General features: G+C 42.4%; 2 protein-coding genes across 3 annotated transcripts in view; one reads left to right on the forward strand and one right to left on the reverse strand.

The window, feature by feature from the left end:
• The first annotated feature begins 834 nt into the window (after window positions 1-834).
• LOC6553992 (neuroligin 4-like) overlaps window positions 835-25829 on the forward strand; it is a 40837-nt gene continuing 15842 nt past the window's right edge. The window contains exons 1-12 of one of the 2 annotated variants that reach the window (XM_001979415.3): window positions 839-1052; window positions 2234-2741; window positions 7266-7690; window positions 8016-8233; window positions 8723-8872; window positions 8988-9421; window positions 9774-10157; window positions 12630-13066; window positions 13420-13538; window positions 16222-16536; window positions 23262-23771; window positions 24478-25035. In XM_001979415.3, coding sequence (XP_001979451.2) covers window positions 7440-7690; window positions 8016-8233; window positions 8723-8872; window positions 8988-9421; window positions 9774-10157; window positions 12630-13066; window positions 13420-13538; window positions 16222-16536; window positions 23262-23771; window positions 24478-25035 — 3376 coding nt within the window. In that variant the 5' untranslated portion in view covers window positions 839-1052; window positions 2234-2741; window positions 7266-7439. Of the gene's footprint in view, window positions 1053-2109; window positions 2191-2233; window positions 2742-7265; window positions 7691-8015; window positions 8234-8722; window positions 8873-8987; window positions 9422-9773; window positions 10158-12629; window positions 13067-13419; window positions 13539-16221; window positions 16537-23261; window positions 23772-24477; window positions 25036-25829 lie in introns of those variants that run through there. The other variant, XR_003408336.1, reaches the window with a different exon arrangement.
• LOC6553993 (uncharacterized oxidoreductase YjmC) lies at window positions 4394-5871 on the reverse strand. The gene has a single exon (XM_001979416.3). The coding sequence runs from the start codon at window positions 5801-5803 to the stop codon at window positions 4394-4396; it is 1410 nt and encodes a 469-aa protein (XP_001979452.1). The 5' UTR covers window positions 5804-5871.

Below are 25829 nucleotides of genomic sequence, written 5' to 3' on the forward strand. Positions count from 1 at the left end.
TGTGAGATTTCCGGCGCAGGGATTTATGGGACAAAATATATAACAAAGTTTCTGCGTTTAAGCTTGTCACCATTTCGAAGAAGAGTCTTGTAAAAAATGCCTGCATCTGCTTTGCTCTTCATTATTATACTGCAATTAAATATTAAGTACTTTATTAAATTAGAAAACGTAGCCTTCTTATGCAATTAAGAACATCTTTAAATTTATCACAAATAAAAACTGTATATATTAAAATTAATTAATTAAAAAGAATTAAAATAAGCAATATCTGTGTCATTTTTATACTCCACATTTAATGAAGGCACCCCATTAGGGGCCCTATATAAATTCTGACTTCCACTTGCATTATTAGTGTTATTTCATTATTTATTCTCCCGAGCATGTTGTTAGTACCGCTGTTTCCCCCCAATAAGCCATTAAAATGTGGAGTAAAAACTACGCATCCATCGAATAGGAAGGAAGTGGCATCGAGGAACCATTACCTGCCCCAATAAAAGCTGAGTGGGTCTGTCGCCATGTGACTACTACGGTAATAACGATGGCATAAAATTCGTAGGAAAAAATCAAGGCGCAACAAACACGAGAGTTTCGGTTGAGGGGGTTGAATTTGAAAACAAAAAGAGAACGCCACCAAATTGACTTAATTCCCTATTGTTGTTTTGGTTTTTACTCGACGGGTTTTTCTCGATTTTCCGGGGGTGGAGCAAACAGCTGATTCGATTGAAGAGAGAGAGAGTGAGAGAGAGAGCTTTGAATGCGTTCCACTTCCAGGGGCTCCACTCTCTCCACAAGAGCACAGAGTAGTACTTTTGGAGCTTAACCCACATTGCCGAGGAGGTCTGAAGCCAGGCCATCAACGAAAGGAATCTTCAGTCGTTGGAATACACTCGTGCGTCGCGGACACAACTGAAAACGTTCAGGCGCCGGAAACTTGCACGTGGCAACGGTACTTGGTCCTTTAGTCCCGTTCTCTCATTCCCGCCGTGCGTGTGTGTTAGTGTGCGTTGGTGTGACGGATTGCGGCTGTATGAGTGTAAACGCCAGCTGTAAATGTGAGCAATTGAAAATGTGTTTCAGGCAGAAGTTGTCCTTTTATCTATGCGAAATTAAGGCGAATCGACAAACACATCTACGCTTTGTGTGTGCGTGAAATGTAAATGTATGCCAAGGCTTAGGAATCCGCTACAGAGCCGCGTCATCTTCTTCATTGTCTGCTGCCTTGCGGCATTCCTCCATCCTTATTTATTTTACGCTTTTTCTCTTCTCTTCTCTCGCACTTTTTGTTGCGTGGGGCATGCGACCAAGAAAAACTGCTTGCAGAATCCAGAAAAAATATATGAAATTTTGATGGGAATATAAAGTTAGCCACGCCGCTCACATTCCACTTAACGGTCATTGACGCTCCCCTTTTTTGGGGAGAAACACGTTGCATGCCCCCGTATTTCCATCGTCGCTGCACGACTTGCATGCAATTAGGCTCTTGTAAGTTTAATCGCCGTGGATGGAATAATTAAGCCAGGCATACGCCAACGACACCGTAACCCCTAAAGTAGGCAAGCAAAAGTTTCAATTGTTGACAGTTCAAGTTGGAACTTATCTTATAAGGCCAGGCCAGGTTATTACCTACTTCTGGCTAGCAATTTAGTCAGGAATTTCCCTTACTTTTGCTTTTTTATTCTATTGTTCTATCATTCATTATTATTGTTAAGCGTGTTTTTGGATATTCGCATTTCACTTTCAATAACATTTATGTAGCAATATATTTATGTTATGTCTTAATATTTATTTACCTTTAGCTACATTTGTATACTAATATGTTTATTCAAGTTTTTAGTTTTCATAAATCAGCATTTGCACTATTTATTTTAGTGCTAGTTTTCAAAAAGTAGAAGTCCAATAGGTAGCAACTGACTATTAAAATTAAATATTTATGTGTGAAATTTGATCTCAATAAAAGGGCCTTGCTTTCTTCTTAAATCTCTAGTTATTTCATTGATCAAAAACTTGGCCGATTAATTCGTTTAATAAAAATGCAACAGCAAACGATGTTCAGCTTTTTGATTTATTTAAAATTCCACTTCCAATATAAATAAAAATTTTCTACCGCAGCCTCAATAAATGCGAAAAAAATTATGTTGTGAATCCTTAATAATCTCGTAGCAAATTCTGTCGGAAAGAAAAAGGTGGAATATATAAATAATACAAAAAATAAAGTGTTCCTATTTATTCGAAGCCCATCAAAAAAATATGAACGCATGTAAACGAAAGCCCCAGTTTTAAATCGCTATAACAAAAAACTTAAATTAAACAAATAAAATGTAGCAACGAATCAATTTTTAACAAAGGATCTAACGAAAAACGGAAAGCAACGGCAACGAACAAAGGCAAATAAATGCTGAATCCCGTGAAAAGTGAAAGCAATTAAAAAACGCTTCAAAACATGAAATGAAATATTTCTCGGTGCAGGATATATGAAAAATCAACAGAACGGTTTCCCAATACTATATGTGTACCAATAAGTGAGTGCGTGTGCAATTGTGTGAACACCTACAAAGAAAGGAAAAGCGGAAACGGCAAATAGAGGAGAAAAAGGATACGCAAGCTTAAAGTAAAAGGACAGCCGAGCAAGCCGAAGTCAAGGATTATTTTCGCCAACAGTGGAAACAATAAACCTGCCAGCAGTCGTACGAGCAACAGTAATATACATGGGTGCGTGTATATAGATCTGTGACTTTCATGTGGTAAGTCAAGCAGAAAGAACAACTCTGCCATAAGCTTAAGTTGTCAATTTCGCAAAGCTGGGATATGCCAAAAATAAATAATCGCGTCCACTTGCCCTGGGAGATCATCGAATGATTTACCCATCACAGCGGGGACTGAGTCCCTACTCAGATCAATCACATGGTTTCCTAATTTACCCGGCGTCAACAAAAATAAAATCAATTCAATGAAGATAAATGAGTTCAAAGTAAAAACCGAGTCGGCAAGCGTCTAAATATAAATCCAGGACCTCATCCTCGCTCGTCTTCCACTCTCACTGGCGATTGGCAGCGGTAATAAGCGATTACAATGTCATGGATCTAAATCCAAGTCGCAACAAGGACACCGCAGTCACGTGCGTTGCGTAAAAGCAGCCACAGGACCTCAATAAGTCGCAGGTGTTGCGTCTCCAAAGATTCTAGCAACTTGGATGCGGACGCGGATAAGAATAGGGCCATCGACTGGCGACGACATCGCACATTATAGAACTGGGTGGCGGCAATAATTTACCTCGCTGTCATAAAAAGTTTCAGCTTATTACTCATACGCCCCCACGGCCGCAAGCTGATGAGCAAGAATATCATATTAATCATTTTGCCAATGATTGGGATGATTTCCCCTACCCCTACCCTTTCATCCACTTGTATAGCTTGCTTTCTATCGATTTGGATACTTGGCTATGACAGACACGCACGTAAAATTGCTCCACAAACACCTGAGTTGCTATTTTTAGTTGGCCCAGCTGTTGGGGTCTCCATTTTGATAAAAGAAAAAAGAGTTTCCGTTTCCTGAGAATTGCATAAATTAACGCGAACAATTATGCACATTTTTCCCGTGCGCAAATAAGCGCCGCCAGACGAAGACAGGCGAGCTTCTTTTGAGCTTTTGAATATTTTAGCGCTCCATAATTAGTCGGCGGGCAGGAATCCACTTGAAATTTGCCCCCATTCCTTGCTATTTCTGAGGTGAACATTTGCTAAACGAACTTTGAACATTTATTTTCGCGAACTTCACTCTCGCCGGCACTTCTTTTCAGCCGCGAGCATAGCGAGTCTGAATTTAATTCTAACTCAAATTGTTTTATATTAAAGTTTTCGGAATCTACACCAACAGCGAAACATGTTAATACCGTATTTAACTTCAATAGGAGAGGTAGCTTTTATAATACCAATTTATACCACATTTAGTCCACATTTTTTAATGTATTGAAATTGCTAAAACGTTTTTAATAGCTCATATTTGTTCAACACTTAAAAATGTATAAAATTGAATTTTATATAAATACCTATTTATTTGTGTAATTATTTTACGGTTTCTTCTTTTAATTTGTCATAGCTGTTTACTGTATTTAATATTGTATTTTAATGGAAATGTTTTTTAAATGTACTTTTTATAAATGGGTAATTGATAGTTATGTGCACACTAGACCAAAAGGATTGTGAGACAGCCCCAGTTAAAGAATATTGGTTTCATGAGTATTTTATACCGTGTGCTATTTCCGCTTCTGATTTTAGGCATATATTTTGCGTGAATTAAAATAATTATTAATTATTTAAAGTAAACTAAAAAGGGTATTCGCCAGCTTGAAACCTTGCACAAGCAACCAAGTTAAACAAGACTTGGCCAGATTTGATCAAGCCGTTTGCAGTTCTTCAGGCAAACTTGTGCCGCCTGACTTATTGACCGTCATCTGCAAAGGTTCGATGCCAAACTCTGTGGCCAGTTCTTCCAGAACAGACAGAGTGCAGGGAGACATTGTGAGTCCACCCTGTTCGTCGACCATCTTCATGTGCTGCAGCTCCTTGTCACCCGGCACCATCGCTGGCTTTCCCACCTGGCTGGGCGTCGCTTGTCTCAGCAGCCGGTGGAAGTCGACCAATCTGTCCTCGAAGGAGGGACAAAAACGCATCGGATCGATGGCCACATAAACTTGGCCCAGATTCGCAGGAGCATTTTCCGCACTATAGACCCCACGCCGCTGGATTTGATTTGCATATCGAGCACCTGTCATCACACCGCACAGAATATCCACTGCGGCAGCCATGCCAAAACCCTTGTGCTCCGGCTGAAAGGCTCGGATTCTTTGGGCCCTCAAGGCCTCCTCTGTTGAGGTAGTTTCCTTGCCATTTCTATCAAAAGCCACTAATTTGGGCACTTCCTTTGACCCGCCATTGCAGTAGGATAGCTCCAGTTCATCCACCGAACAGGCGGCCATACCAAAATCCGCCAGAAATTGTTCGTGGACACCGGAGGCGGCACAGGCAATTGGATTTTCCCCCAGAACGGGTTCGATTCCACCAGCAGGCACCAGAGTTGGAGCACCGTTCGTCATGCATAGACCAATCATTCGCTGCTCCAGCGCTTGACAGGCATACCAGGAGGCAAATCCAATGCAGTTCGAACTGCGAGCCGAAACCCAGCCGATGCCCACTTCCCGGGCCTTTTGAAGGGCCAGATCCATGCAAAAGTTGGCCACCACGGGTCCAGGTGCATTGTGGCCATCCACTAGGGCGATGGCTTTCTTTTCGGACACGATTCCCGGCGTGGCGTCACCCGCAACAGTACAGTTCAGAAGATCTGCCGCAATTGCGGGCAATCTATGGATGCCCATGGAGGGCTGTCCCATATAATCCGCGGCTATCAAAGCATCGGCCATCTCACTGGCCGCCTGCTTGGGCACCTGCATGGCTGAGAACACCTGGCTAACGAATCTCTGGGCCTCCAGGACACCAACCAGCCCGCTGGAATCCTTCATCCGTTTCGCATTCTCAAAGCCTCCTGGTTGCTTCTGCCCGCCACACATCAGCAGCACCCTCTTGATATTATGCCACATCAAGTCGGATCCAGCCGATATATTTTGAGGAACCACATCCGCCTGGTCTATCCGAATGCTGGTATTCTTGATCCACTTACGCCTGTCTCCCGTGGCTTTGACCCCTTCATTCAATTTCGGCGCTGCAAAGCTGTGTGGCGTTTGATTACTGGTGACAAACTTGAGCCGCACCTTTCGAAGGGCGTCCAGAAAGTTGACTACTACCCTCATTTGCTCAGCGCTTAGCTATATAATGCTATCTTATTTTCAAAATATAAGTTCCTGTGGAGTTTGTAGTATTTGTCTAAGGTATTATGAGTTCTAAAATATGTATACGCATTCAATTGTTATCTTTTTTTTATATGTTCTGAAAATTTTTGCAAATAACACTATAAATTGTAATATAGATAAGCTATATTACTGTAAATTAAATGTAACATAAATAGCTTATGTTAATTGCCTTGTTTTTATAGCTTTTTTTCTGTTCATAAGTTGTATTAAATTCCATCGTCTGCTTGTATTAACTTACACATAAAAATGTGCTCACATTTAGACAAACATGTAATACATATTAGTGGATGTGTAAAGAAAAATGTACAGGGAACATTTTCAAACAAACTCCCTGTGCATTCCATTGCTTCCCAACGGGTAGCTCTTGGTAACAGCTCACATTTCGCATATGAGGATTGTAAAAGATACATTTTTAACAAACAAGTGTACATATCCAAATGAGCTACTTTCGCATGCACCACTCGCTGTGCGTACTTGAATTGTCAGCGCAGAAACAACGAAATATCAGGACACAAATAAGCAGGGTAAAGTCGAAAAGGGAAAACAAATGCGATGGATGCAAAAGCTTAAAAATGCACACAAATTGCACTGGCACAGTTGAGGATGTGTAAAGTAACCTTGAGGTCTGCATACACCAGGCAGATACATACAAGTACGGATACAGATACATTTCGACGCTACCAGATGAAAATTCAGTGTTCATGGAATGTGGAAAATGTGACGGTGACCTTGTTTATTTATGTAGCCGCCAACTCATTCCAAATAAAAATAAAACAGCACTTTAATTTAACACATTCTTATTTTTTTGTATGTAGCTAATGGTTTAATATGGAATGTAAATATAGTTCGCTTGCATTTCATATTCATGATAATAAATGACCAATTAGTTTTCATGGCTATCGGTAAAAAAGATGATTGAATTAGTCAACAGCTGGGATCTGAATTTATAAACCAAACAAAGAGCTTTTTTAATAACCACACATTACTTTAGTTTGCGTTTTATCAGGCTAGCATCTCTACACTAATAAATAATGCATATTACCCTATTAATTTCATACATACATATATGACACGGAAATCACATGCAAAAATGTCTACTTTGTTTTATTTACAGTAATACAGAAACCGATTATTTAATCTGTAAAATCTATTTGCTTACAGAACAATTAATTTTTGAGCACGGAAATATTGCAATACAAAGAAATCAGACATGTCTTAAAGTAGTAAAATGACAGAAGATATCAGAATAAGTAATATAATGATTTTTAAAAAATGATTTATAGTACAATAGTGTCAAAATAATTGTTTTGAAAGACACTGCAATTAGATAATCCTCATAAATATATTTTAGTTAATAACACGACCAATTTGGGTAATCAACCTCTAACATTAAATTTTCCAGATCAAGATGAAATCCAATCAGCTGGCAGCTCGTCTCGTCCTCCCAGCCCATCAGCACAGATAGTCTAGATGACCAGAAAGAAGTCACGCCAATCCAGAGCCACATCGAAATAGGAGAAGACAGCTTAACAACAGCTCGCTCAGGTCGCACAACTTGGAGCTCCACTGTGCCAGGATGGGGGAAAGTCAGCTGCTGCTGTTGCTGCGGCTCCTGCTGCTTCCTACAGTCCTCTTTGGCTGGATGGACAGTGCCGGTGCCTCCACGGCGGACATCTACAAGGGCGCCCGTCTGGGCCACCGCATCGTCCAGACGCGCTACGGCCGACTGCACGGACTCATCCTGCCGCTGGACAGCTTTCGCTTCCTGCGATCCGTGGAGGTCTTCCTGGGCGTGCCATATGCAACGCCTCCCACCAAACAAAATCGGTACGAGCTTTTTAAGTGACTTTAGCTGACAAAACTCAGGAACTAATATAATAAATAATAGTATATAATTTATTAATACTATCAGTATTATTAACTAGATCATTTAAATAGATTATTGGATCAGTATCAATATCAGTTTTACCTAGATCATTTAAATAGATTATTAGATCACCTCAATTTTTATTTAAAAGTAGAATTATCGATTGTTGCTTAGGACTAGTGCTTTTATCCTCCATTTATTTCATGTTTAGGCCCTACTTTATCAAAAGCATTCTATTTTCATTCACGTTTTATAAAGTCAAAGCACTCAATCTCTTTTATCCAGGTTTAGTCCCACGAGAGCACCAGCGCCTTGGGACGGCATCCGGATATCGGATAAATACAGTCCCGTGTGTCCGCAGCGATTGCCCAACATCCAGAATGAAACGGCGGCTCTGGAGAAGATGCCCAAGGGCCGCCTGGAGTACTTGAAGAGATTGCTGCCCTTTCTGGAAAACCAGTCAGAGGACTGCCTGTACCTAAATGTGTTCTCGCCGGTCAATGGTAAGAGCTGAATGTGTACTTTAAGAATCTAGGGCTTGTGCTGGAGAAATGGCCACATTTGAAGCACAAAGAGCTGCACATAAATCTCATTTAAATTCAATTAATTAAGATTAATCGTACGCCACGTAATGCCAATAATTTCTACGCAAAGCAAAAGCTAGCGCTCACGTAACCACTGCGCAAACCTTATCGCAGGAGCCACCCCACTAAGCTCACAATCCCTGGAAGAGCCGGATCCGGGGGAATCGCTAATCTGAAGCGATTCCACCGCCGGAGTGCTGGCGAAATCCGCTTTGCACGCAAACGGAAACGTTTAATGGGTCATGAGCGCTCCGGGCACTTGGCGGTGTGTTGAAAGGGCAAAACGCGCTATCACAAGTCTCAAAAAAATACAAAAAGCAAGCGAAAACAACAGGATTAATATATTTGTATCTTGATTGCAACACGGCTGACACAACTTTTTGTACACTCCTTTCTTGTATTTGCCAGCCGGTGCCAATGAGAAGAAGTTGCCGGTGATTGTGTTCATACACGGCGAGTCCTTCGAGTGGAGCAGCGGAAATCCTTACGACGGCAGTGTCCTGGCGAGCTATGGCGAAGTGGTGGTGGTGACACTCAACTACCGACTGGGAATATTGGGTAATCAAATATGTATAAATTTCCCTTCAATGTTTACATGAAATCAATTTGTTTTTCCCTTACGAGTTGGTAGAATGTGCATATTCAATATTTAATGCTTCTAATTATTTGGCAGGTTTCCTCAACGCCAATCCCAATCCACATGCCCATGCGAGGGTGGCCAACTACGGGCTGATGGACCAGATGGCCGCCCTGCACTGGATCCAGCAGAATATCCAGAAGTTTGGCGGGGATCCCAATTCGGTGACCTTGGCGGGTCACGGCACGGGTGCAGCCTGCATTAACTACCTGATGACCTCGCCTACGATGGTCCGTGGCCTCTTCCATCGGGCTATTCTCATGTCCGGATCGGCGTACTCGTCCTGGGCCCTGGTCGAGGATCCAGTACTATTCGCCATCAAGCTAGCCAAGGAGGTGAACTGCACCATTCCCGATGACATCAATCGGCACCACGAGCAGATTGTGGATTGCCTGAGGGATGTGCCTCTGGAGGACCTCTACATGGCCGACATTCAGGCTCCCAACTTTCTCACATCTTTCGGGCCTTCGGTGAGTTGAAGCTGAAGTTTTAACTTGTTGTAAAGAAGTAATACCAGTTCATTTAGCATGGATTCAAATTGTTACCATTGCAAGGAATGGTAACAACGGTAATTTCATAGTTAACCCATTACAAAGAACCTACAACTTAAAAAAAAGTAATACCATTTGAGGCAAAGAGTTAGTGCACTAAGGGCACTCATTTGAAGTCATTGATTTCGCTTTTTGTGGCACTTGCTCTTCTGCTCGCTCCTCGCTTCAATGGACTTTATTACTCACTTACGCACCCCACTCCTCGTCCTTGGAGCACCACGACTCCAGTTACTAACTTGCGATTCCTTTGCCCTCCTCGATTTCAATTTAGGTTGATGGCGTTGTCATACGACCCGGACATTCCAATCTCGATATCGATGATTTAATGGCGCGCAACTCGAGGCGCTCGTCAGCGGACTCCGGCTTCCAGTCGTCCGCCGGGGGTGGTGGCGGTCAAGGAGGCGGTGCTGGCGGCGGAGGAGGCGGTGGCTCCGGATCGGCGTTCGGCGGTGGATATTTCGGCGGCGGCGGGGCCGGAGCGATGAACATGGGCGGTCACTATGACGTCCTGTTTGGCGTCGTTACGGGCGAATCGATTTGGCGCTTCAGTGCCCACGATATACAAAATGGTTTCGAGGGCGAGAGACGCGACAAAATTATCCGCACCTACGTCCGCAATGCCTACAATTATCACCTCAACGAGATATTCTATACGGTGAGTAATTTTCCTTATACTATTTAAATATAACTTTATGTCGGGAATGCGATGTCTGCGAGTGTAGCCATAAATCTTGGTTCTTCAGTTTTCCTCTCCTAATGGCGTTATATTGCCTACTTGTCTGCCATCAGATAAAGCTTAATTATTGCCTTTAAAAAATTTGCGAGTGAAAACTTTATAGACGGTTGGCGGATGAATGAAATATGGTTCTCTCCAGTGAATCATCTGTTTTTCTTGCCATTTGACTAGACTGCTTATGCAAATTTAATCCCACTTACCGTTTTTATGCATCACATTTAAAAACAATAATTTCATTTATAGAAATTAATTTTGATGTTATGATGTAGAAATTCGAAAAAGTTAAGAAATGTTCCAAGGCTGAACTTCTAAACTCCATAACTCAACTTATCTGAATCGGATCTTGAAGTGGCATACCTCTAAATGTTTCTGGCGTAATTTACTTAAAATCTGCATTTAAAAAATTGTTTATTTTTTTGTATTGTATTACTTCTTGCCCAATTTCTACCGATATTCCAGAAAGTGTTGAAATGTTGTTGTTTGCACTTCCACTAGCTGAAAAACGGGTATCTGATTGTCGAAGAATTCGACTATCGCATTCTAACTTGTTTAATATTATTTAATAGACTATTGTTTATGGTATATTCTTAAGCACAAAATGAAGCAATTACCTTTTTTTAATACTCAACCATTGACTTTAATTCTAATCTGTTAACATGATTAAAATACCCTTTGAAGGTGACGGAAAAGTTCATATTTCTCCTGGGGTAATTGGCTGAAAGCAAACACTTCTAGCCAAAGCACAAATAGCAACTATGGCTGCAACTGAAAAAAAAACTTTTTAAAAGTTGGTACTCTGTTTCGGTGTGTGCGAGTGTAATTATGACTTCACGTTGCGTATGGGTAACATTCGCCACTCAAACAGATACACTTGCATGCATACATACATACATCAGTCCCATGTTTCAGGGCATTTTCAACCTTTAAATATTTTTTACTTTTGCTGCTCGGCTGTTGTATGTGTGTGGGTGTATTTATTTTATGCTTCTTGCTGGCCTTTTGTTTTTATTTTTGTTATGTGCAAGCGAGCGAAATGGAAGGCAGTTAACACGCCATTGCTGCCAAAACATTAACACGCTTTATTTGGCAAATGTGCGCAAGGACATAGGCACACATACACACACACACTGGCGCGCGTGCACATACACTTACGTACAGACATACACTGTACTGTATACACACACATACAGACACACATGTACCTACTTAAAAGCGCACAAGCAGCACTTAACCCAAATCACAGCAAACAGCGGAGAAAGCAGAGAAAGCATCCAACGACAACCGTCACCAGTCGACGTCTGAAACTGGAACTGAATCCGCATCTGAATCTGAATCTGAATCCGTAGCTATATTTGTATCTGTAGCTGAACCTCAGGCTCGGTCACCACTCGCCGCATTAACACACACACGCAACGAGAATGGAGTGCATATATGTATATTTATTCACACGTATACATTTATCAAGAAGTCGTAAATTGCCGGGCGTATATCACGATTATACCGCTTATAAGCCCGTATTTATTTTACTTCATTATACTTTTGTACCACCGCATCGCAATCCCACTCTTTATACTTTATAAAGTTCAATTTATATGGGTCACAGTTCAGGCCCGACTGGCGTCCGCAATCGAGAGTCCAATCATGACTAATCAAATATTTTTGATACTACAAAAAGTAGAAAAACCTATAACTGATTTCCCATTTTCCAGCCAAATCAATACTCCACCAAATATAAATGCAGAACCTGGTTATTCGAATAGCGATGTAAATGTATTCCACACACAATTGTTAGAATCCGTTTCAGCTGCATATTTTTTGTTTTCTTCTTTATGATGGGTTTTCTAAATTATGCATGACATCGATTTTACAGATGCATTTTGCGGTCGTTTATTTTTCGCACACACGCTGGGCAGAAATAATCATAGTGGTGGTAACAAGTCCTCCACATGCTCGTTTTGCGGTGGCGAATGGCCACCGCAAACAAGGACTGCAAACAGTTGCAATCCGCTTGTAATCCAGCCAGGATTTGACTTGGCACACATGCAGCCAATGCAAATCTAAAATTCCCCTCGCCTCTACACTTTAGAAAAAAGCAACAAACACCGGAACTGCGTCTGGAAATTGGGTTAATCCAAAAAGACGTTGCTTCTTAAATTTGGGGTAGCACTTTGAAGTTTTAGATCACACAAAAGATATGTTATTGGCTATAACAATATAACTCCAAAGTTGTAGCTTAGTGTTGCATTTGCTCTAAGCATGGACTTAAGAAACTTCACACATCGTTTTAGACATCCGTTGGAACATATTTCGCTTTCTAATAATTTATCATGGCTCTACAAGATTTGCTAAGTGTACACGAAATCTGAAATGGATTTGCTTTTCTGCCCGCAGATCGTGAACGAGTACACGGATTGGGATCGCACCTCGCAGCATCCGATCAATACACGCGATACGGCTGTGGCCGCCCTATCCGATGCCCAGTTTGTGGCACCGATTGTGCGGGCCGGCGATATCCTGGCGGCCAATTCCCCGCCGCCGGTCAGCTCATCCTCCCCCGCCGACCGGTCAGCGGGTGCAAATGCGGCTGCCTCGACTTCGGCGGGGTCCACTCAGCCCTCCGGTCGGTGCTACTTTTATGTGTTCGATTACCAGACAAAGGACGGCGACTATCCCCAAAGGATGGGCACTGTGCACGGCGAGGACCTGCCCTACATTTTCGGTGCCCCGCTGGTCGATGGCTTCAGTCACTTTCCGCAGAACTACACCAAGTCGGAGACGGCTCTTTCCGAGGCGGTGATGATTTTCTGGACCAACTTTGCACGCACCGGGTAAGTTGGGGGAGCTTTTGCACGCTGAAAGTGCCCCTGAGTAGTCTTAGGACACCTGCTGTCTGTTCGGCACTTTTGAGCCCCACTTAAACGTCCTGCTAACTTATGCACTGAGGGAAAAGAAGTCGCGCTGTCTACTTAGCTTCATCGCATTAGTGTGGAAGTTTACTGAGGAAAACTATCTGTGTGCCACCAACCCACCCTCCATCACCAAAAAAGGGAAAACTAATATATACTACCTTCAATTATTGAATATCTAATTATGCTTCGCTTAAAACAACATGTATTGCATGTTAGCTTGAAACCCATCATTTTGATGACAGTGCATTTCCACATTTTCTTTCTGTTCCCAGCAATCCCAATGAACATCATCGCCAGGACTCGTCGCTGCCGGTTTCAAAGGAGCGCAACCGCTTTCGCAGCATCACCTGGGAAAATTATGATCCGCTGCACCAGAAGTATTTGGAAATAGGTGAGTCAGAAGAAAGTTTCCCGCTTTCCCCCACACTCCATGTGTTTGTGTGAACGGTTCAAACGGAAATCCGTTTGTAAGCTTCTAACGAAATGGTTGTTCGTTTGTTTGTTTGTTTGCTTGCGTTTTCGTGCGGCAGAGGAAAACTATTTAAAAGTTTAATACCTTTGAAAACTTTACTTGCATTTCCTTTTCAATAAGGCGATATTTTTAAATGGAATTTGCTTTGCTTGTTAATATGCAAGTAGCTTGAGGAGCTTCAAAACCATTTCTTATAATTCGCTCACTCCAAAAACGCCATCAAAATGTTGTATGGCTACTTTGGCGTGCAGTAAAAAGAATTCACGGAATCCATGCCAAATAAAAGCTACAAATTCCCAAAAATACCAAGAATAACCTGAGCACACACAGCCAGGTGCAAAAAGGGAGAATCAAATTTAATTTGAATTTTAAAGAAGGCACTGCCCGAGCATGCTTTGCTTGCTAACAACAACAAATTGGAGGGGCGGTTAGGTACAAGTACTCCAAGGAAATGTAAGTGGAAAAAGCATCACAGCATCCCGAACAGCAGAACAGCAGAACAGGAGAACAGCAGCATCTACCACCTGGCAGATGAAGGGCAATCAAAACGCCCAGAGATTGTCGAAACATGACCTGAAGTCAGCGAAGAGGTGAGAGTTCAAGGGGCGCCAAAGGGGCATAAAGCTTTATGTGTGCGTTAAAATGGCACCGTAGCCATTCTCGTGTCAAACGTACGAAAATGTTATTAATTTCAAATTTTTCACACCTTTTGTGCGCGGACGCGGCGGAAGCATGTTGAAGAATACAAAAAAGAGGGGACAAGCTATTTGCATAATGTCGCGATTATCAGATACCCTAAGTTGTGCATACATTCGGCTGCAAGTTTGTGCTCAAATTGTACAACTTTTTACTCTTTCTCTCAAATGAACAATGGATTCCTAACACATTCTACTGGAAATTCTACTGTTGAACTAATGGAAATATGGATAATCAGCAATATTTTTTTATATAAACACATATATTTTTGATTGCAAAATGGCATACTTTCTTTTGAGCTTTTGAAGAATCAGCATACCCACTCGACACACAAAATAAGCTGAAGCACACTTTGACGAAGATAGCGACAGATTCGCGCGCTTAACGCTTTATAGAAATTACGCGCAGGTTATGGCAATGGATTTTCGCATTGTATACACGAGAATGGGTTTTTTATATTTTTAGTGGAGGTGAAATCCTGCCGACACGCACTTTACGCACATGTGAGCATTGAAGGACGATGCGATACGTAATAAAAGATATGTCTGCGCGCATGTAGAGCGCTCGCCTTCTTCACTCTGCATTTTCCTCCTTTCGCCTGATTTTAATTGAAACGACACACAGCGACAGCTGACATTCTATACAGCATAGTAGCGCCCATCCTTCAACTTTACATAAGCAAGTTGAAAGGATTCCGCCGTGGAGTGGCGGACACAGTTTTCATTCGATACGCCAGGAGACTGAAATCGAAATCAAATAATGTTTGCTGGGGGAGCTGGCACAAAGGATCGCCCGAACACAAACGCAGCTGACACTCATATGTGCCAAAATACACTTGTACGCAAGTGTACATGTATATAGATCCAACTATAAGCATATCTTATGTAAAATCCGGATTGTATGAAAGTCCTGTTGCGTAAATTATGCATGCATTATTTATTGGGATTTCGGATTTGCACTTGCGATTCACGATTGCAGAAAGGTCCTTCGCTCAGTCATCATATTTTCTTATAAATACCCCGTGCGTGGGAATCGAAAGTTCAAAGGTGAATGAAAGCTTTCTGAATATTTGAAGTAATTCTTTTGCCTTTCAGAAATTCACAAATACGTGCAGCTGTGGGGGGAGTGCTTTTAACTTTTTTAACTGTGGCTTATCTCTCTAAAATAATCGGGCTTATTAGTCTACAACGGGGAAAATAATAAATTAATCAGATACAAGGCTTTCTTCTGCCTGCTACATGCTTTTCAAAGAATCCAGTATACCCTTTTACTGCACTAAAAACTGAATAAAAACTAAATTTTATAACACATTCGTACATATGGGAACTAATAAAACAAAAATTAGGCAGTAAATAATATTTACATTTAATAGGAAAACACTGCAGACTTTTGGAGATTTTTACCATATTTTTAAATTAATCATATCTTTTACTGTGAGTTCATATGCTGTTGGTAACTTAGTCTTCCAGGGAGACAAGCATTTCCTCGAAGTGCGAGAGGCCGTGTTTTAGGAGGGATGGCTGGGGGCCATTAAAAATGAAACAGTTATGTCGCTTTCACCCCGCCAAAGTAAACAAGACATCAAGTCTGGGAAATGAGGGTGCAGCTCATGGGGCCAAACATCCAGACGGAGGAGGTCCTGGCCTCAATTGAGCCAAGTGTCTGTCGCTCACCTTTTTGGCATGCAAATGACTCGAAAGTGGCCCAAAAGCAAAGGCAACGGCCAAATGGAATAGTTTAGTATTAGGGCTATTTGCATGCATGTGGATGAGTGTGTGTGTGGATGAGTGTGTCTTTTGATATCTGTCACTGTGGAAATGAAAATGAAGATGTTTACACCACCTGCCCTTTTCCCTTTTGTTTTCCGCTCTGCAACGAACTCACCGGAATACGCTTTAAATTCCAGGAATGAAGCCGCGCATTAAGAATCACTTTCGGGCCCATCAACTCTCGATTTGGCTGCGCCTGATACCGGAGCTCCATCGCGCCGGGATGGAGGATGTGATAGCCCGGCACAATCTGTTCCGCAATCACGATGATATGGACCTGTACGAGGGACCCGTTAAACCGGATCCGTTTGGCATATCGACAGCCGCCGGAGCAACTGGCTCCTCATCCTCGTCGTCGTCCTCATCCCGCCTCCTGCTCGTCGATGAGCAATTGATGATGAAGAAGGGACGCGGCCTGAACGCCTCGGCCTATTTGAACGGCATATTGGGCGGTAAGTAGCCTCTTCGGATGCCCGTCTCCTGTGTCACCCAATAAGAAACACAGCCACGCATTTGTACGCTCGCTGCGGCTTGTCACTGTCACTTAAATACCTAAAAACAACAAATAAGACCGTCGCAAACCGGCAAACCGGCAAACCGAGCTCAAAGGAATAAGGCTATCGCCTTTGTAGATTGTATTTCGGCTTCGTCCCATTTGGTCCTTTGCACAGTCTGCATTTGTCGTTTAATACGGTTGACAAAGGCCAAGCCGTAAGGACACTTGACTGGCCTTTGGGCCTGGCTTATTTAATTGCACATTCTGCGAAAGACTGACAAATTGGAATTAGGGTGAAAACTCCCTCCGATTTATGCTTTAAAGCGTTGCCCTCTCTCGTTTCGATACCTTTTGAGGTATAAGGAATGAAGTTAGATAAACGCCATATAAGTGACGTCTTAAATCGAAGTGTAGTCTTAACTTAATTTATTTGTCAATAGTTTTCAAAGCAAATATACAGAATGGGAATTATTATTTGTACATATGCGTTTGAGAAATCAGTTTTGCGGGTGTAACTTTATTTATTTACCTTTCACTGGTAAAGTTCTTCATAAATAAACTGCCTTTTTGGGAATAGCACGATTCTGTCCCTCGAACCCATTTGGAGCTCAGCTTTTCATTTCCCATCATATCTCAAATAACCCCAATTATTTAGGCCCTGCTGTACGTTTTCCTTGCTTAAATTACTCATACGCACCATGTGTGCATGGAAGATCAAGCCATTTGTGATCTAAAGTCAAACGTTTAGGATGCGACCACAAAAATGTGTACGCACATGTGCGCATTTGCTTAATAACTCGACGCAAGTGATATATATTCCACATATCCATGTGGGTTCCTATCAAATAAAACGAAATTCAAAGGAGAAAACTCGTTCTATTTATCTGGCTCCACTTTACTTTTTTCGGTTTTATTTTCGGTTGGTTTGTTTGTTGGAGAGTGAGTTAAAAATCAACACTTTCGGCAGAAAAGATTTCTGTTTACCCTAGACGTTGGCCTCGGCCTAGTCAGTGTTTACTTCACTTTGTGGTCGGTCTCGCAGCAAGTTAAATTGCAAAGTTGGCATTTTGAGGCGGGGAGTGGCTGGAATGGGCTAGGGGCTCCGCATACACATCTCAACCCATTCTGGCCCTGGCATGACATTTCCATTTGACCCAGCCCCGAACTTGGACCTCCAGCTGGGTGCCTGGTTATTGAAATTGCGTCCGGCCCCGGGATACTGAGGCTTGGCTTTTGAATTTATATTGTGTCGAGTGCTGACTTTTGGAAATGCACTCAACTGTAATCTGTATAAGCATTAGGTGTGTGTAACCTTTTTTCAAAGCACACCCCTTTCCCCGATTTCCCTTACCAACTGTCTGTCTCTGGCATAAAATTCTCGTTTACATTCTCGCCGGGCTGCCAAATGGAAAGGGAAAAGGTTCTTTTGGGATGAAATGGTGGGGAGGGAGGGTCTGCTGTCTAAGACGCCACAAATGTAAATAGCGCATAATTTTAATGCACTTGCCCCATTCTATTTCCCCTCCTTACTCGTTTTCAGATGCGAAGTCATTAAACCAGTTTATGTAAAACTCGTTGGCGGAAACTTTTTCAACACTTACTCTAAATTAACAGCAAGCTTTGCTGCTTGTTTTTTCCTCGTTTTCTTTATGTCTTAGTGCAATTTTTAATAAACTGTCCCCGCAGCTGGGGCAACTGCAGCTGGCTCTTCTCTGTGAATAGGGAAAGCGGGGAAAATCCAACTCAAACATCAAATGCTTATATGCAGCGACTTGGGGGGCGGCGTAGTGGCAGTGGCAGTGTCTTGTGGGCGTGGCCTTGTTTAAAACCATGGCAACTGCTTCGACTTGCTGCCGCCGAGAACGCCGGGCTTATCTCAAAGTCAAAACTAAGGCAGTCAATTCCAAGCGAAACTTTCTACTCCCCCCAGCCAAGATAATAAATGCCCCAACCCGATTCTAATAACCCGCATTTTGCCAAGTTGGCCAATGCAAAATGCATTAGCTCAAGGGGACGGCAAGGAGGGGCGTGGGCGTGGGTGTGGGCGTGGGCGTGGCAGCCAAGGACTTTTCGCTTTGCAAAGTCGGGCAAATTAGGATTTATTAAAATGTCGAGCAAAGTGGTCGAAAGATAGAGCGCTTTTGTTCGATAATTTAATTTCAATTAAAGTAGAGGAATTTTGAAATTAATTAAATACATTTATTCAATAATATTTATTTTAAAAACAAGTAATTCAAATAAATAATTATTAGATTTTTTAAATGATGGAAGCCCAAACTACAACTAATGTCTGCTTAGTATTATTTCAATTCAAAAATTTAATATTTGACAAATTCAGTAGTAATCGCACTTGTTACGCTGCTGGTTACAAAAAAAGTCAGATTAGGGTTTATGTTAAAATAGCGAAGAACTGGGACAAAACATTTTTTTTAAGACAGAATACCGTATCAAATATATAATACCAAAATCTGTTACATTTTCTTTCTTAAAGTTGTATCAATACGCTTTTGCAAATCGCAAAGTGATCAACAAATGCTGTGCAACAACAATTGAAAAAGTTTGGAAAATTAATGAAATTTTATTATTTTAGCTGATCAATTGAGAAACGCTGCACTTGCAGTTGCACCTGCTATAGAATATTTGCAGATCCTTGGAATCGCACAAAGTGCTATTATTCATTTGCTGTTGCCAAAAGTAATAAGGAAGGGTAATTTCCAATTTGCCGTGTTTACGAAATTTCGTTTTATGAATAGTTCCAATACAAGTGTGCATAACCACTTTTAACGAATTCCTACATCACCAACTTTTCAGCAATTTCGATGCCAAACCCATTAAAAGTAATATTGTTTTCGACCATAAAGCTAGTTCTTCAACGACCACCTAAAATCAGGATACGAATAAGCTGCGTTTAAACATATTCTGCTCCATACGGTTTCTAATCTGCGACCCAAGCAAATAAGCTGGGCAACGGGAAATGGGCGGAGGTCAAAGGGCGCCTTGAGGTGGCTGGTGTAGAGTGAAAATGAGTGGGTGTCGGAGCACACAGGCAACAAATGTTCATTTCAATTAGCGCAGGGGCAGAAATGCTGCAAAACTAAGTCCGTGCAACAGACGTGCCAAACGGCTAGAACAAAATACAAAAACTTGAAACCGAACTAGAGGGGTAGATACACGTAGATAGAGGAGAACTGAACTGTGGGGAAAAACTGGAAGTGGAAGATGATAAAATGCCCGAAATGCGACAAACAGCTGTCAGGCTGACAGTCGACGACGACGCAGCCAGGCCACAAAAAACACACAACACTAGCTGGAAAATTCGAATGGGTGGGTGCTGGAAAAGTGTGGGAAATCACAGGAGATTGGAGAGCCAGCGGAAAACCCGAGACCCGCTGCCAGGCAGCGACCGAGTCACAGTGTCATATGGACTCGACATACTTTGACATGCTTTTCATTTAAGCGTTGACTTTGCCAACTGTGCCGCCCTGTCTTGCCTTTCCGCCGGCATGCCTGACTTTCCCACTTTCCCACTTTCCCCCTGTCATCGCAGGCGTCATCGCCTCTGAGCCATTGGTTATACAACTTGGCAGAAGTGCGGCGACTGAGATATGCAGCTAAGAGCCAAAACATTCGAATGCCAAACGGAAGACGTCGCCGTAAACAAAGCAGCCGCCACAAAAATCGAGTCGAAAGCAGTGCAAAACTAAAAAGGAACTGTGCCACCCCACCGTATAGATAAGAAAATTCCGCAAAAAGTTTTGGTTGGGTTGGCAAAGTGTTGAAGTACTGGGAAATTTATTCTGTTTTCCATGCTTATTGCTCATTCAAATGATCCAAGAATATCCAAATCGAAACATTGCCGATTTAAGCTGGGATATGTGCGAGACAACATTAATAATTGCGGCTGCTTTAAGAGTTTCCCAGATTGAGCTCAGATATGCCCCCTAACTTACCAACAATCCCACTGAGTACGCTTTCAATGCCGTTTATCCCATCATCAAGTTGCCAGAGTCTTGTCTAAGCCTTGCTTACCAGTTTTCCAGAACATAAAAACAAAAAAAACAGACAAGCCACATTGTGCGGCATAAACAAAGTCAACGCTGCGCTACTTTGCCTGACCTGGATTCCAGCGAAAAGGAAAATAGAAAGGAAAACCAGGCAGCAGCAGGCTCACCTGAGTTATCTGGCACAGAGATGGAGATAAAGCAACATGTGGAACCAGACTTAGCCGAAAGCCTACTGCGAAAATCCTTCGCCACTTTTGCCCCTGATCATTTGCATAATTCCTGCGATTCGTTTGGGTTTTTCACTTTTTTCCTACCTCCGAAAGGCATGGCTGATTAAGCTGGGAAATGTCAAACTATCACTGAAAATTGAAATGGTTCACTTAATAAATGCCAGAGTGTCCTTCGCAGGATGCCAGCCTCAGCCTCGGCTAATATCTAATTTATGCAAGGTCATTTCGGCCTGAGATATTTTTCGCTTTGGTGGCACAAACAGGCAGGGCTTTCGGTTTGATATTATGGCTTGGGGTTGCTCTCTCCTTCGCTACGCTCTTATTATTATTATTTTCTCTTCTACATTCGTTTTTGTGATTCCACTAATTAAAGCCACATTAAGCATTGCTTTTGCCCTCCTGCCTTTTCGGTTATCTGTCTGCCTCAAGCTGGGGCCATGTGTCCTCGTAACATAATTATCTGGGGTCCTTGAACGCATGCGGCCCTCGAGAGGCGAAATGGAAATGGAAATGGGAATAAAAATGAATATAAAAGGGAATTAAAAATAAGACGAAATGGGAAAAATTCCAAATGCTGCACGCCGTCTTTGTACTTGCAAAATTAAATGCAAAATGGGGCGGAATGATAAAGAGCTTAGTGTCCAGGGCGGATCTGTTGTGGGGGATCACAATTTATCTGGTTGTGCAATATACCAAAAGGGTTGTCCACACCAAAAATGAGAGAAAAAGGACCTTGAGCACACTCCTGTGTGAACTCGAGTGTCAGGTCGAGAGCCTTTGAGTTTTTGCCATTGTGATTGATGGAGAAAGTTGCGGAGAAATTATCATGTATAGGTAGAGGCTAATTCCAAATTGGATTCCCCAAAATAAAGCGAGGAAAACTTTGAGAAAAGAGCTCACCTGCTGCTTTTCCGACCAAACAATCTTGAGTAAATTAAATGCCACACTTGAATGCGAATTGAAAAACCCTAAACAAAGCAGCAAGTGGCTGAATGGCAGCTGCAAATCATCACACGATTATTGACACCCACTTCTGCCGCCCACTCCCGATTATTACGAGAGATTTATTTACGAAATATTTATGCAAAATACGTGCACAAGTCTTTAATCTTGTGAGACGAGCAACTTTGGCGAAATTGTTTGATATGCAGAAAATTGAAAGGCAAAACTTTGCAGACAAACAGCTAGTACAGACTACACAGACACACGGCATTCATTTACCCACACTTGATACAAAACAATGCCAAGTGTAGGAAGCACTTGAGGACACTGCCAGGACAATGCCAGGACACTTGCAGCACAATGACAAATACATTTTCAAGGGGAGCCAGCGAGAAACCCATTTGTTTTCACAGACATTTGCGCTTCCAACTCCTTCAGTCGCTTTCAAATACCTTAGCAAATACAATGGCGGCCAAGTGGAGCGCGAAATATTCCAGTGCTCTCATAGGAAATGGAAATAATTCCGTATTCTGGACATTTCAGACAAAGGCCCCATCCTCGAGAACAGGTTTGCCACAGAAGGACCCAAGCCCAGTTTACCCAAGCAAGCCACTTGCTTTATTTTCCCAGATATTGAACAACATGGGTTCACCTTTTGGATTTTCAATAAAATGGAGTTTTAAAGTTTAAGAGGCTACTGTATGAAATATCTCAGACAACACCCATTTTTCTACAATGTTCAACACTTCACAGCATACTATTAATTTATTAATGCATTTATTAATTGCACAACATAATGTGGGAGATGATTTTCGACTATTGTTTATAAGTCAAATGATTTTCACTTTTTATAGAACAATAGCTACATAACATTCAACTGCAAAAAAGGTCTATAAACAAAATCAACAGCCGTTTATAATTGAAATTGGTATTCCTCTTTGTATTATTGTATTGAATTCAGTTCAATATACTTTCATAATATTATAAAAGCAAATTAATTTGAACATAAAGTTTATAGCTACATAAAGGTTACGCTAACATTGGACCACTTTTGTTGCATGCAACAATACGAAAACAAAGGTATTTGAAGGGGAATCAAATCACGTGGTTTTATTAGTACTTATAGTTGCACATTTGGTTGATAGTTTCAAAGGTAGCCCCGAGCTACAAAGAAACTAATTAAACCGAGGCATTTTGTATAACTACACAATAGCTGGAGGCGAGGGTTTCCTTTTGTCAGCTGCTAAGCGAATTATGCTGTATTTAATTAAATGGCAATATTGAACAGCCCAGCAGCCCTAAGTAATGTGAGCTCCACATTAAGCTGTGTCCCAAGAACAGCACAGAACTGAAACAATCTCGTCCACCCGATCAGCCCCTTCGTCCCATATGAATAATTACTCATACGACCTGCTGACCCCGAGCGAGCCAAATGAACTACGGACAGTCCCCGGAGATTAATATGCAATTTACTCGTGCAATTCTCACATCCTTCCCACCCACAGTGACCACCGTGGAGCCGAACAACATGTACACCACCTGCATACCCATCGGGGGAAACTACTCGAGCAGCGGTGGTGTCTTCGCACCCACCACCCTGGCCAACGCCTCCTCGGACACCTTGGCCTCCGGATTCGAGGCAGCTGGCTATGCGGCCTATTCGACGGCCCTGAGTGTGACGATTGCCATTGGCTGCAGCCTGCTCATACTCAACGTGTTGATTTTCGCCGGAGTCTACTATCAGCGGGACAAGACGCGGCTGGAGGTGAAGACACTGCAGAAGCAGTACCAGCAGCGCAGCCTGCACCAGCAGGTGCCCTACCCACCGGAGCCCATCAAGCACGCCCACTACCACATGGGTCACTCGCAGAGCTCGGCCAATGTCATCGTGGACGTGGAGAGCCATCAGGACCAGGCCGGCCAGGCGGCCATGTTGCTCCAAGCCGCAGCAGCAGCCGCCGCAGCAGCGGCCAGCGAGGTGAAGCCGCCGCCACCGCACATCTGCTCCAACACAGGTGGGTGTGGTTGACTCGGGTCAAAGGGCAATTGCCTTTTCCGGGAATTTTCCTTGGTGCGCAATTAGGAAGCCAACAAAAAACTCATTTGCCTTGGGCCTATTTTTGATTTCCTACATGCCACAAAGAAACAACACACATACATATTGAATAGAAGTTTCAAACATTTACAGGGCATATTACAGATGCCCAAGTAATAATAGAATAAAGTCTCTGAAAAGTTGTCTAAAATAATTTAACCAATAATTACAGTCAGTGCATTAGGTTGCACATTGTTTTCAGGAGCTCAACTTGTTTGCTTTGCTTTTATTGGATTTAATATTTATTTAATAAATCAATTAATCAATTAATATCTAGCAATATCAATCAATTTAATATAAATCGATTTAATATTTAGCAATAAAAAGCCACAAATTCATTCGAAATGAGTTTTTTAGGTCGAATTTTAAAGCTCGAACTTTTTTAGACCATGTTCTTAAATTATTGCATTATTATTATTATTGCATTATTGTATACTAGCTTTACGAGTATAAGTCGTATTTTGCACATTGTTAACAGACATATTGATACATTTAAATGTAATTTCCCGAGTTAATCGGCTTAAAGCCATGTTATTTTCTACATTAAGGATTATTCTGCTTAAAAAACCAATTTATTCAAAGTTCTTATACTAAAGCTGCACTTCCTATTTCCCAATCTCCAACAGGAATGCAGCAAGTGGGAGGCGGCAGCGGTGGCGCCCTGAATAACGGTGGCATCGAAGGTTCCAAGGTGACCACTGACAACCTGGGCAATGTCACCTACAGCACCAGCTCCAAGCAGCAGCAGCAGCACCAGCAGCAGCGTGAGCACATGCAAATCAAGGGCATGACCGGCACGCAAACCTTCGGACGCAGTGGCTCCGGCTCGGGGAGCGGGGCTGGGGGCGGAGGCGGTTCCGCTTCCGGTGGCGCCTCCGTGGTGGTGTCCGGCAGCAGCGTGAGCTACAATCCCGGCATGATGACGCTGCCCAAGTCGGGCGGCCTGCACCACGCGGCCACCTTGAACTATGCGCGCAACACGGCCGCCTTGAACATGTCGGGCGGCGGCACCGCCTTAGTGGATAGTCGCGGCAATGTCCTGCTCACCAGCACCGCGGTGGGTCCTGGAATGGGCGGCACTGGTGCTGGCGGAGGATCCTCTGGAGGCGGCGGAGGCGGAGATTGCATGACCCTGCCACGCAATCTTAGTTTGGCGGCCGCAGGACGACACAATCCCACGACAGGTGAGTGCCAGGAAAAGAAAATAAAAATGAGAGTAAGACTACGTCTAGGACGCGCAACTCGCAGACGCAAGTGCCACAGGATATGGCAATTGAATTGGATGTTTGTGCTGCCAAAGCTGCAACTTTGTTGCCGGAGCTCTCCTCCTGCAACAATATTGCGGGCTGAGGTAGCAATCAAGCTGAAATGCGATAAGATTTCATTTCATTATGAAGTGCTTGTTTCCCCGTCTCTCGATTTCTCGTTTCGATTCTTGTATCTTGAATCTCGCTTCTCGGTTCTCGGTTCTCTGTTTCTGCGACTCCAAGTCTGCTTATTCGATTTCAAGCAAATGAATTCGAGATTGAAAAGCTTTTGTGAGACTTCACACTTGGCAAGCGCTGCCGTTGGTGAAATACAGTTTGCATTACAATCAGGAGAAAACTTTGCTGCGGTTGAAAATAAGAGTTTATTGGGTGCCAAATAAGTTAGGTAAGGTGGAATGAAATTCGCTTTGGAACAGTTTCTTGGGACGCAGAAAAGACTTTTTACTTGTTTCTGGAACAAAAATGTATGTTAAACATCGAGTTTTCGCTCTATGCAAACTTCTACCTACTTTGTTTTGACTGAAAATTAAAGTGCTGTATTTATTTTAAGTCTTTGTTATCTTTTTAAATATTCTGAACATAAAATGGTCCTGAAATTTTAATACAAGTATGAAAAATAGCTCGGGAATAAAGATCGGGAATTAAATCTTAAATTTATACAATAATTTTTTTATTGTAAATGACATTATATTATTATAAAACTAACCATG

The sequence above is a fragment of the Drosophila erecta genome, unplaced genomic scaffold (genome assembly GCF_003286155.1).
Source record: "Drosophila erecta strain 14021-0224.00,06,07 unplaced genomic scaffold, DereRS2 tig00000000-arrow-pilon, whole genome shotgun sequence".
Taxonomy (NCBI): domain Eukaryota; kingdom Metazoa; phylum Arthropoda; class Insecta; order Diptera; family Drosophilidae; genus Drosophila; species Drosophila erecta.